General features: G+C 38.4%; 1 protein-coding gene across 1 annotated transcript; it reads right to left on the bottom strand.

The window, feature by feature from the left end:
- Positions 1–2,290: 2,290 nt before the first annotated feature.
- On the bottom strand, positions 2,291–2,726 carry LOC118723037 (guanine nucleotide-binding protein G(I)/G(S)/G(O) subunit gamma-5-like). The gene is given in 1 exon segment (XM_036445136.2): positions 2,291–2,726. A coding segment is annotated over 1 exon segment (309 nt). The 3' UTR covers positions 2,291–2,417.
- Positions 2,727–12,517: the final 9,791 nt, after the last annotated feature.

Below are 12,517 nucleotides of genomic sequence, written 5' to 3'. Positions count from 1 at the left end.
CTTGCCCATAATAAGACATTATCCTATATAATAAATGCTAATATGCATATTGACTGAACAGCAGAATGACCTGTTGCTATGATTCACCTGACCACCAGGGGCAGAAGCTCAATGCAGGAGCTGCCCCTGGTGGTCAGTGTGCTCCCACAGGGGAGAGCTGCTCAGCCAGAAGCCATATTCATGGCTGGCGAGCCCAGCAGAAGTGGTGGTGGAAGCAGTGCTAAGGATGTCTGACTGATGGCTCCCAGACTGCAAGAGGGTGCAGTCCAGGCTGAGGAACACCCCACTTCATGCACTGGGACTCTATTAGGATATAAAAAGCCTCACATGTAATTAACTAACTAATCAAGAATTAAAAATAAGAATATACTAATAAAGCATAGTCTAAAATATTAATAGTTTCATATGTAAGCATGTTGTAGGCAGCAGCAGTTCCAGTTCCTCTTTTTGTTGGCCTCAACCATAGAGGAGTAGCAGATGCTCATGGCTGACCAGGCCTTCAACATCTTGTGCCCAGATATCAGCAATGAAACCCACAGAGAAAGAAAACACCAGACACTGACACACACAAAAGGGAACAGTGAAACCACTCAAGACTGGAAGGTGAAACTGGACATTGACAGAATTCTTTAGTTCCCCTCTTTCCACTATCTCCCTAAAAACCCCTGCCTGCATTGAGATGCTAAGATTAGCTTTAGACAAGAGTTCCCCATCTTCACAGGTGACTATAGCACTTGAATAAACCTCTTTCCATTTTCACCAGTGCCTGTTGCACGAATTTGACTTTTTTTTTTTTTTTTTTTTTTTGACAGCAGGCAGTCAATCTTTGGTTCCAGTTTCAGTTTGAGGATTAAATGAAGCAGTTCATAAAAAATCATCTGTTGCACACTAGGCATTCAATGAATGTTAAAACAGAACAAAGCAAAATCCCAAATTCCTCTCTTTTATATTTTGCCTCAGTGCCATCCTCCTTTGCTATTGTTCCCACATCCTCAGCCCTGACCTATGTTCCTTTGCTCCTGAGCTGGTGAAGTGGCCTCTGTTCTGGTCTCCCAGCCTGAAGTTCCTTCTTCTAAGCCTTCCTCTGTGCCATGGGGACAAGGTGTTCTGCACCCCACTGGACACTCATCTCCCATACTCAACCCTCTGCATGTTCTTCTCTATGCTTAGGATGGTACCAAGCCTCTTGGTTTGGTATTCTTGGCCTTCATAGTTGATTTTTCCAAAGAAGCCCTAAGCTTTTCCTTCAGGACTTTTCTATTCACACCAAGTGGTTTGTCTTTTGACCCCTTTAAAGCAGATCATGTGAGTTCCCACTTACACCCCTTGCCTGTCCCACTCTTCTCCCACTTCTCCTTTCTTTTGTTTCAGAGCTACTTTTCCATCCCAATGACATTGGCCCAGAGTGGTCTCTATCCTCTGATGTCCACCAGGACATCACCATCCCAGTGACACTGTTTTATGTAAGTTTGTCCCTTCATCTTGACTTAGAGCCCCTTGAGGGGCTGTCATGTAAACATTTAGACCTCGGGAATCTATCAGATTGTGCTTCACATAACCAATAAGTCTGAGTAACCGAGGAGAAGCAAAATGGGGTATGTAAAAAGATGGTTCCTCTTGACCTGTCCCCTAACCCCTCAGCCCACACATGTAGCTCTGTCTCAGATAATTGCTCACCATTATTCACTCCTGGGCTTTACTTTTTATTTTCTCTTTAACAACTTTTTGTTGAGCACCTACTATGAACTAGGCACTGTGGGTGCCATAGTGGAGAAAGCATTTCCTAAGTCCATTTGCTTATAGAAACATTATCTCAATTCACTTCATAAGTACTAAGAGAAGGCCAGGGGCAAAATCAGGTTTTGTAGAGCCTAACACTTTCATGATTTGTGGTCCCTCTCAAAGAAAAAAAAATTGCAAACACAAATTGATATTTCAAATGATAAGATAAATAATATATCATTCAATTTTAAACCATTAAGTTTAAAATGCTGACACCACAAACATCACGTAATCTATAAAAAATAACATTTTAATTGATTAATTCTCTGGTTATCCTCTCTAACTACTGTTTCACCTAATATTTTGTTTTTTGTTGTTTTTTTTTTACTTCACTCTCTACAGATGACAATTTTAAGAGATAAATTCTTATTTCCCCTAGCATTACTTTTTGTTGTTGTTTATACTTAGTATTTTATTTGTATGCTGCTGGCAGTGTATATAAAATAATCATCTTTGTGAAATAGAAATTCATGAAGTTTAGAGAGAAAGATGTTAAGGACTGACAAAAGCACAAGTTTCTGTAGTATGGCACATGTTATAGGGCAAGCTTTTTGTACAGGCTTCAAAAATAGCTCTCTTTGAATATTCACCGGTTCATGAAAAGTGGTTTAGAACACCTTCAAAGATTCATTTCACTACAGAAAAGAACAGACTTTCTGGAGTCCACAGGAATTGGTACTTGAAGGTACTCACAACAGCAAGGGGTCATATTAAGCATTGTGCAGACAGAATTGTTTCAAATCTGCATCTGCTTGGGAAATCTTCACACAGTTGAGCCCAGCCTCCAGCTGGAGCTGTTGAATCACTGTCTTCATAGAGGTGGTGCTGGCAGAACCAGATTGTACACAGGAGAGCTGGCAGGTTTGTGGATAGTGGGGTAGTGGGTCCACAGGTTGTGAGTCTTTAGAAGCCAGACAGTGGGACAGTGAAGCAAGGAGCCTCATGTAGCATCATTGATTTAAATTTTTTAAAAATTATTGGTAGTTTACAAAAATGACTGGTTTCCCAGTTTGTTTCTAGTAGAATTTTAAGATTATTGTCAAATTTGGGAAAATAACAATTGGGTTTTTTCCTTACAATAACTTGCACTGAGGACTTTTCAACTTTTTTTGGTACATTAATTTCTAAAAAAGTGTTTGAGTTAGAAACACTTATAAACCATCTTGTCACCAGGCCTTCATTTCATTGCTTCTTATGAGTTTTAGGTTTTTATTGTTACTACTGGTTTGTGACAAATCAATAAGAGTTCAATGTTTTCTCATTTTACTATATAACTTACTTCTCTTCATTAATTGGAATATCAAACAACCCAAAGAGCCTATTCTTTACTTTCATTCAACGTGTATTACTTCCTTGTAATGAGCTACTACTTTAGGTTTAATGTAAAGACAAAACTTTCCACTACTTACTTCTCAATATCAGAATAATTTCTAATTACACTGCTCATCTTATTGACTTTTGTTTTAGATTACATTTATTTTTAGCTGGATTCAATAAATTTAATGATGATCAAAATAAATATCTAAGTTGGAACTCTGTAATTTTTCACTTTTTTAAATATACACTCAAAACCCCTTGCCAAACTGCAAGTGAAACAGTATAGGGAAAACAACTTCCTCAAAATATCTATCTCTTTAAAAACAACAACAACAGCAACAATAAAGAAAATGGTTTGTTTATATTGTGTTAGCTGAATCAAGCACATTTCTATAAGAAGGAATTTCCATTTTGACTAGGTGTCTATAAGAAACTGAATCTTTCACTTATAATTATAAGTGCTTAATGATTGAAAACATCCCACAGATTCCATTTCAAACCTTGTTTCTCCCCTATAATCCACATATATATGTTTGGTGGTATGGAGAGTCTGTAAAGCAATGAACCTTCACCTCAGTGCCAGCAGGCCAGCATAATGGTTGATAGGAGCAGTCTTGATGCAATTCTTACACCAAAACCAGTTTCAGTAGTTCTATACATGCATCTGACTGGAAGCCATAAAAATATACCCACTAGGCAGCTAAATGAAGCCAATCAATCTCCCCTTAGCACCATTCTCAAAATATCATTAGCCTCTCCACTTCAGCCAATGTGAGAGGGAGTGTGATGGAGAGTTTGACAGATGGTGGTCTTAACCCATCTCCGGGTTTTACCAATTTTATAAATTACAACCTGTGTGAACACATTGCTGAAGACCCTCCTAAGTCTCCAAAGGGGCCATAGAAGTGCGGGCTCTGGAGCCAACTGCATTCACTCCATAGTAAGTCTACTTGGCAAAGGGGGTGTTAGTCCTATTTTGACTTCCAAGGACAGGATTCCTTTAGAGAACAGTGCCTCTCAGAGTGAGATCCATGGCCTAGCACCATGAGAGTCACCTTGGCTTGTAAAGATGCAAATTCTTAGGCCCTACCTCAGGTCTATTGAATCAGAACTCAGAAGGTCTGTAGGTAGTTCTGATGCAGACTAAAGGCTTGAGAACTATTGTTTTAGAATGCTGCTATTCACTATGGTAGCCACTGGTTACTTTTGGCTACTCAAATTAATTAAAATGAAATAAACCTGAAAATTTTTAGTACTCAATAGCTACATGATGCCAGTAGCTATCATATTGGACAGTGCTGCTTTAGAATATACATCATCTAGGTTCCCATCCTACCCCCAGTTCCTGCACACTTAGGGTCCAGTTATCTACCTCATCTACAGCATTTGCATGCATTATGTATATCAGCATTATTTATTTGTATCTACTCTTCCATCTATTAAGTGCATGAACTGCCGGGCCTCTGTGCTATTCATCTTTCTATCCACAGAGCCTGGCATTGAGTCTAGTATGTAATGATAGTTTAACAAATGTTTATATAATAAACAACAAGTGAAAAATGCCAACAAAACAATTCTTATTAAACCACCAAGACATTTTCTATGTTTCTTCTATAATTATAATTTGTGTACTTTCTTATGTAAGAATGCTTTACATGTATTATGAATGCTCTGATTTGAAGAAGACCAAATCTGCTTTTCAGTTGAGGAAGGCCACTGGCCTCACATTTAAACTATTATTCAAAGGGTAAATGGGAGCAAACTCTATAAACATAATCTTTACTGAAATAAATTTTTTTTTTACAGCAATCCCAGATTGTTCTTAAAATAAATAACACAGGAGGGAACAAACATTGATGATACCATTCAGTTAATAACACTAAGATAACCAAATTATTACACCTAGTTAAATCATTTTTATCTAGCTCTTGAAAGAAAGATAATTTAATTTCGGGAGATTGGAAGCATTGATTGAGCTGTCAGTCCCTAAGGCATTTATTAGACAAATGAGATCAATGAAAAATAAATGTTTTTTTTTTCATCTTTAATTACCATAGGATTTATAGCTAAACTTGGGAGAGTTGATTTTTAAAACATAACATTTCCCTAAAAGTTGATATCCACAAGACATTGCAGATAAAGTTTTTACGGTGGATCTGACAGAAGGCGGCTTTTGGGTTTTATGCTATATCATCATCTTCCAACCTGCAGTCTTTGTTCTGAGGCCAAAGTCTGCAAAGCCTAGGAGCAGCCAGAGTGCCTGTCCATTACATTTAGAATTGCACAGACCTTCAACAGATTAATTTTAGCTATTATTACAGAGTGCACCAGCTACACACAATGTTTTCCCTCTAGAAAGGAAGAGATTTTTAAAAAAATTTAAAATTCAGCTCTAACAAATGTCTCAGTTTGGGTTTAGTGGAGATGAAGATGGAAGAGAATTTGTCACATTACATCTCAGCCTTTTTCAGTGAGGAACAAGACAAATAATCTTTTTCTTCCCCACTAGGCTGTATTTACACCAATGCAGCCATATCATCATGACAATACCACCCCATCTAGCTTTCTTCCAATTTCAATCACGTTTGCTTGTACTAAAGGTGAGGAAGCCTCACTAAAGGTGGGCAAGACTGGCAGGGGGGCAGTGAGGATAATCACATGCCATGTTCAGCGAGGCCTAATATGTACCTCTAAAAAGACGAGGCTGTGGTGGGCAGGGTGAGAGGAGAGAACTCACGGCAATACTGGTCAGGTAGGTGCCTCATCTCTGCTTTTTTTTTTTTTTTTTTTTAAATATATTTTATTGATTTTTTACAGAGAGGAAGGGAGATAGAGAGTTAGAAACGTTGATGAGAGAGAAACATCGACCAGCTGCCTCTTGCACCAACGTACATGCTCCTGACCAGAATCAAACCTGGGACCCTTCAGTTTGCAGACCAACGCTCTACCACTGAGCCAAACTGGTTTCGGCTCATCTCTGCTTTTTTAAAGTTTTCTCATGTGTGGGGTATTTGGTCAAGTACCTTCCCTGGGTTTAGTCCAGAAACTTCACTGCTACCAAGTCTCAACAAAGGAGAGAATATTGAAAGTGAGAAGCAAGGCCAATTTAGCTTTAATTCTAGGACATGTGTTCTCCTGAATTCAGAGACAGAGGTCTAGACCCATTCATGAGAAAGTGTATTGGAAGAGGCATTCACTCTAATGACAGAAAGACCTGGCTTCAAAATCCAGCTCTACCTCTTACAAGCTATTAATGGACTCCTTGAGCCTCAGTTCCCCTATTTGTAAATGATGAAATAGTATAATAGCAGTGTTAACATAAAAACAAATAACAAACAACAACAAAAAAACACAACACAATGAAACCTGTAAAGAATTTTTGTGAGTTTATTTGAGCCAAACTGTCAATATATACCGGAAAGCAGAATCTCAATAAATTGAGATAATGCTCTGGAGAATGGAAGGTTACATCTATATTTACACATTGCAATCAAAGAGGGACATAGGTAGGTCACATGAAATCCATTGGTAATAGACTAGAGAGGCAGGAGAAAGCCTCTCTAGAGATGTCTCCTCTCATTTTAACTAAGAGTTCCCCACTATCTTTTTGGTCTACAAATCTATCCTAGTAACACCTAGGTCATGCTGTGCTATTTGGCTATTGGGTCACTTCAAATTCCTTTCTCTACTCAGTGAGACTTCTTCAATGTGTGGGCACAACCTCCTATATAAGCACACTTATAGTGACTCTCCCAACCCCAAACTGGTCTCTTTGCATCCCTTCCTAGCCCTCTGAAGGCTTCCAAGGGAAAGTGATCAAGGAGTTGAATCCCCTTTCCCTGTACTCTTCCTCTGAAGCACAGCTATAAACTCTGAAAATAATGTAAGAGTCAAGCAAAGGAAAATTCTGAAAGAAAAAAGATGAATTTGTTTAGAATCCTGGGACTGGAGGAACAACATAGAGGCACAGCATTTTACAACTTCAACCACAGAGAAAGGCCTCCAGACCTAGCATTTCCCCTTGCCACACTCAACTTAGCATTGGAAGCAGACCAGAGAGGCTGATTCTGCCACTGTATTGAATATGAGTCCCTCTGACTACATTCAATGTGCCTAATACCTCTGGCCATTGGGAGTCCCACCAACAATGAGCAGCCAGGGAGGCAGTTGTCTCTGAGAGAAGATAGAATTACTGAGGTTGGGGACAGAACAATAGAATTCAGCCAATATGAACAATATAAAAAAGAAAAAAAAAGATTGGAAATAAATGAACAGAGACTCATGGATTGTGGGAAATAGAAAAGATTCAACATTTGTATCATCAGAGTATGAGAAAAAAAAAGATTGGATTAAAAGATAATTTGAAGAGATGGTGGCTAGAAACTTTCCAAATTTGTTCAAGAACACAAAATAACAGATCCACAAAGATGATAAGTCAAAAGAAAGCCATGCCAGGCATGCCATAATTAAACCTTAGAAGTCTAAAAAATCTTGAAAGCAGTCAGAGGTAACAAACACATGATCTGTATAGGAATACCAATTCAAATGAAAGAGATTTCTCTTTGGAAGGAAGAGAGATTTCTCTTGGAGGCCGGAAGAAAGTGACACATATTTTTCAAATGTTGAATGAAAAGAACTGTAACCACAAATTGTTTATCTGGTGAAACTATCCTTTAGAAATGAAAGTAAATAAAGATATTCAGAGACAAAGGAAAATGAAAGGAATGTGTTATTATTGGACCCACCTTTAAAGATTGACTATAGAAAATCTTCAAGCAGAAATGATAAAAAGAAATCATGAATCATCAGGAAAGGAGAACAATGGAAAGAGTAGAAATATAGGTGCATGTAGTATTCTTTTCCTCATGAGTTTTGCAAATTGTGTAGTAAAGAATTAACCTTACCTAAAGAGAGTTCTGGCCTTCGCACTTAGCTTCTGGGAGGTAATCATGAACCCCTTGGAATATCTTTATTTGATAAGAGCCTCTTTGTTTATCTGAGAACCTGAGATCACATCAGACAGTCTATTTATGGTGTGGGTTTTGGGTTGTTGGTATCAGTTCAACATTAGAAATGAAGGTCAGCCATAAGCTTGCATAACCACACCCAAGTAAAAACTATGGATAGTAAAACTCAGGTGAACTTTCCTGGTTGGCAATACATTGTGACTACTGACACATATCATTGTCAGGAAAAGTTAGCACTGTCCACCACTCTACTGGGACAGGACAACTGAACTTCCCACATGAAACTCTCTTGGACTCCTCCCCAAAGATGATATCAGAAGACTTTCCTTTTCCTTCAATAAACTGTGAATGTGAGTGTAATAGCTTTCAGTTTCTGTAAAATCACTCATGTAATTTTGGAGACTCCCAAACTTGCAGTTGGTGGAAGTTGGGAACTCCTGAACTCTGCATAAATCATATTAGAGGTCTGGAACAAAAATTATAACATCCACCTTATACTCAAGACAATAACATCTAAAAAGGAGGAAAAATGGGTCAAAATAGTAGTGAGATTTTGACATCTCACTCAAAGTGTTTATATTGATGGAGGTAGACTATTATTGTATAAACCACATATGAGCAATACTCAGAGCAACCATTATGAAAACTAGACAAAAAGACACATTAAAAAGCATCACAAATAAATAAAGATGGAACCATAAAAAGTGTCTATATAACTCACAGGAAGATAAGAAAAGAGAAACAGGAATGAAAATTAAGCAGAATATAATTAAGTAACATCACAAACATGAACATACCAGTATTTACTTTAAAAGTAAATGGTCTAAATACATAAATCAAAAAAAGGTGTTTTTTTTTTTAAATTAAAAAATGACCAATCTAAATGTTGCTTCTAAGAAACTCACTTCAGATTTCATGACATAAATTAAAAGTAAAAGAATAAGAAAAGTTATACTATAATAAAATCATTAATAAAGAAATGAGATTGGCTATATTATCTGATAAAGTAGACTTCAGAGCAAAAATTTACCAGAGGAAAGAAGGTACATTATATAATGATAAAAAGATCAATCTACGAGGAGGTATAATGGTCCTATATATGTGTGCACTGAAAACAGGACCTCAAAATACACGAATTAAAGCTGATAAAGCTGAAAGGAGAAATAGAAAAAAACCCACAATTATAAATGGAGACTTCAATATCATCTTCTAGCAACTGGTAGAACAGCTAGAAAAAAAGGCAGCAAGGAAATAGCACATCTGGACAACACCATGTGATCAGCAGAATCTAACTGACATATAATACATAGACTACTCCACCCAACAACTACAGAACCCACTTTTAGAACCCCCATAAAACACTCACTAAAACATCCTCATATCCTGTGTCATAAAACAAAACTCAGCAAATTTCAAAGAAATTATACAGAATTTGTTCTCTGACTCTGTTGGAATTAAATCAGAAACCAATAACAAATGAAGATGGGAAAAATCTCTAAACACATGAATATTAAACAACACACTTTTAAATAATCCATAGATCAAAAAGGATTCTCAAAGGAAAAAAATTAAAAACATAGAATTGAATGAAAATGATAATACAGGATATTTTTTTAAAAAGTGAGATGCAGGAAAAGCAGTGCTGAAAGAGAAATTATAGCATAAATGAAGAAAGTTAACAAATCAGTAATCTATACTCCTGCTATAAGAAACTAAAAAAACACACCAAGATCAATCCAAAGAAAGCATAACAGAGGAGATAATAAAGAACAGAAATCAAGTAAGTGGAAAGTAGTAAAATTATAGAAAAAATCTCTGAAACAGAAAGCTGGTTATTTGGAAAAAAAAATTGATGGGATTAAAATACCTCTAGCAATATTGACAAAAATGAAGAGTGAAAACATCAATACCAACATCAGAAATGAACTAGAGGATTTCACTACAGATTCTGCAGCCATTGAAAAACTAACAAGGGAATGTTTTGAACACTTTTGCTCATAAAATTGAAAGCTTGGCAGAAATGGATAATTTCCTAGAAAACAAACTACTCAAACAAAGCCAAGAAAAAATAGATAATTTTACTATCCCATAACCATTAAAGAATTTGAATTTATAATTAAAACCAATCTGAAAAAGAAATCCTTAAGGCTCCAATGGTTTCACAGCATGTCTTGGGAACCCTTGCGCCTCCCCCCAGTTTCAGTGATTTGCTAGCCTGGAATCATAAACTCATGGTTATGATTTATTACAGTGAAAAGATACAGAATAAAATCAACAAAGGAAGACAGGGCACAGTCTAGAGAAAATCAGGTACAAATCAGCCATTTTCTAGTGAAACATTCTTAATTCCTCCAGCAAAGGGTAATGACAACACATGTGACGTCTTGCCTACCAGAGAAGCTTGCTTGAGCCTAGATCCAAGGTTTTTCATCAGGGTTGCTTATGAAGTCACCTGTGTGACAGACCACAGTCACTGAGATGCCAGTCACCCAGAAGTAAAGCAGTGATTTAGCATGAACCACATCCCAGGAACAGTTTAGGCACAGGGAGCTACTGCTAACATTCAGGGAAAGTGCTATATCACCATAGGGATTTCTCTGCCACCCAAGTTTTCAAATACCAGCCAAGGGCCAACCTTGCAAGCAGCTCTTTGTAAGAATCAGTCTCAGGTCTGCAGGTTAACTCTTCTCTGCATACTGGAGAATTCTACGAAACAACTAAAGAAAAATTAAAAGCAATTCTATACAATCTCAGAAAACACAAGAGAAAGAAACACTTCCTAATTTTTAAAAAATATTCTTAAATTTATTGAGATGACATTAGATAATAAGATCTATCTATCTATCTATCTATCTATAGTGAAGTAATATGCAAATTAGGTCGGTACACTGTAACAGTCATGAGCAGTTCAGGAGGAGAGGCCGGGCATGGCCTGAGCCTGAGAGAACAACACACAGGGGCACCTTCCCTGGGCCTCCCTGGTGCGGCTGGGGGCAGGCTCTCAGCAGACACACACAGTTATGCCTGCTCTGAGTCATTGTGGCCAGACTATGGGAGCAAGCCTAAACCATCAGTAGGACATCCCCTGAGGGCTCCCGGACTGTGAGACGGGGCAGACTAGGCTGAGAGACTACCCGCCCCCCCCCTCCCCAGTGCACGAATTTTGTGCACCGGGCCTCTAGTTATATAATACGAAATTCATGTACTGGGCAGTAGGGGTCCCTCAACCCAGCCTGCACCCTCTCCAATCTGGGACCCCTCAGGGAAGTTTTACAGCAGGTTTAGGCTCAATCTCTGTGGCATCAGGCCTAAACTGGCAGTCAGACATCCCTCTCATAATCCAGGACTGCTGCCCTCAACTACTCATCTGTCTGCCAGCCTGATCACCCCCTAACCACTCCCCTGCCAGACTGATCAATGCCTAACTGCTTCCTTGTTGACCTGATTGCCTCCAACTGCCTTCCCCTGCCAGGCTGGTTGCCCCTAGTTGCCTTCCCCTGCCAACCTGGTTGCTCCTAATTGCCCTTTACTGCTGGCCCAGTCACCCTTAACTTCCCTCTCCTGCTGGCCTGGTCACTCATAACTGCCCTCCCCTACATGCCTGGTTCCCCCCAACTTCCCTCCCCTGCAGAACCAGTCACCTTCAACTGCCCTGTCCTGCTGGCCTGATCGTCCACAACTACCCTTCCCTGCCCGGCCATTTTGTGGAGGCCATCTTTGACCACATGGAGCAGCCATCTTGTGCAAGGGTGTTAGGATCAATTTGTGTATTACCTCTTTATTATATAGCATTAGCCCTAGCTGGTTTGGCTCAGTGGATAGAGCATCAACCTGCAGTCTGAAGGATCTCAGGCTCCACTTCAGCCAAGGGCACATGCCTGGATTGCAAAATTTATACTCTTCAGTAGGGGGTGTACAAGACGGAGCCAATGAATGATTCTCTTTCATTAATGTTTTCCCTCTCCCTTCCTCTTTGAAATCAATAAAAATTTATTTTTAAAAAAAGATTATATAAGATTCAAGTATACTGTTCTATAATATATCATCTGTATATTGCATTGTGTTCACCACTCAAAGTCAAGTCTCCTTCTGTCACCATATATTTGACCCCCTCTTTAAAAAAAAAAAAAATAAAAAAAATATTAAAAAAAAAAAAAAATATATATATATATATATATATATATATATATATATATATATATATATATTTTATTGATTTTTTAAAGAGAAGACAGGAAAGGGAGAGAGAGTTAGAAACATGGATGAAAGAGAAACATCAATCAGCTGCCTCCTCATGCCCTCTACTGGAGATGTGCCTGCAACCAAGGTACATGACCTTGACCAGAATCAAACCTGGGACCCTTGAGTCCTCAGGCCGATGCTCTATCCACTGAGCCAAATTGGTTAGGGCTTGACCTTCTCTTTATCCTTTTCTACCTCCCACCAGACCC

The sequence above is a fragment of the Pipistrellus kuhlii genome, unplaced genomic scaffold (genome assembly GCF_014108245.1).
Source record: "Pipistrellus kuhlii isolate mPipKuh1 unplaced genomic scaffold, mPipKuh1.p scaffold_m20_p_2, whole genome shotgun sequence".
NCBI classification, from domain to species: Eukaryota; Metazoa; Chordata; class Mammalia; order Chiroptera; family Vespertilionidae; genus Pipistrellus; species Pipistrellus kuhlii.
This window is presented reverse-complemented; position numbering and strand designations above follow the sequence as displayed.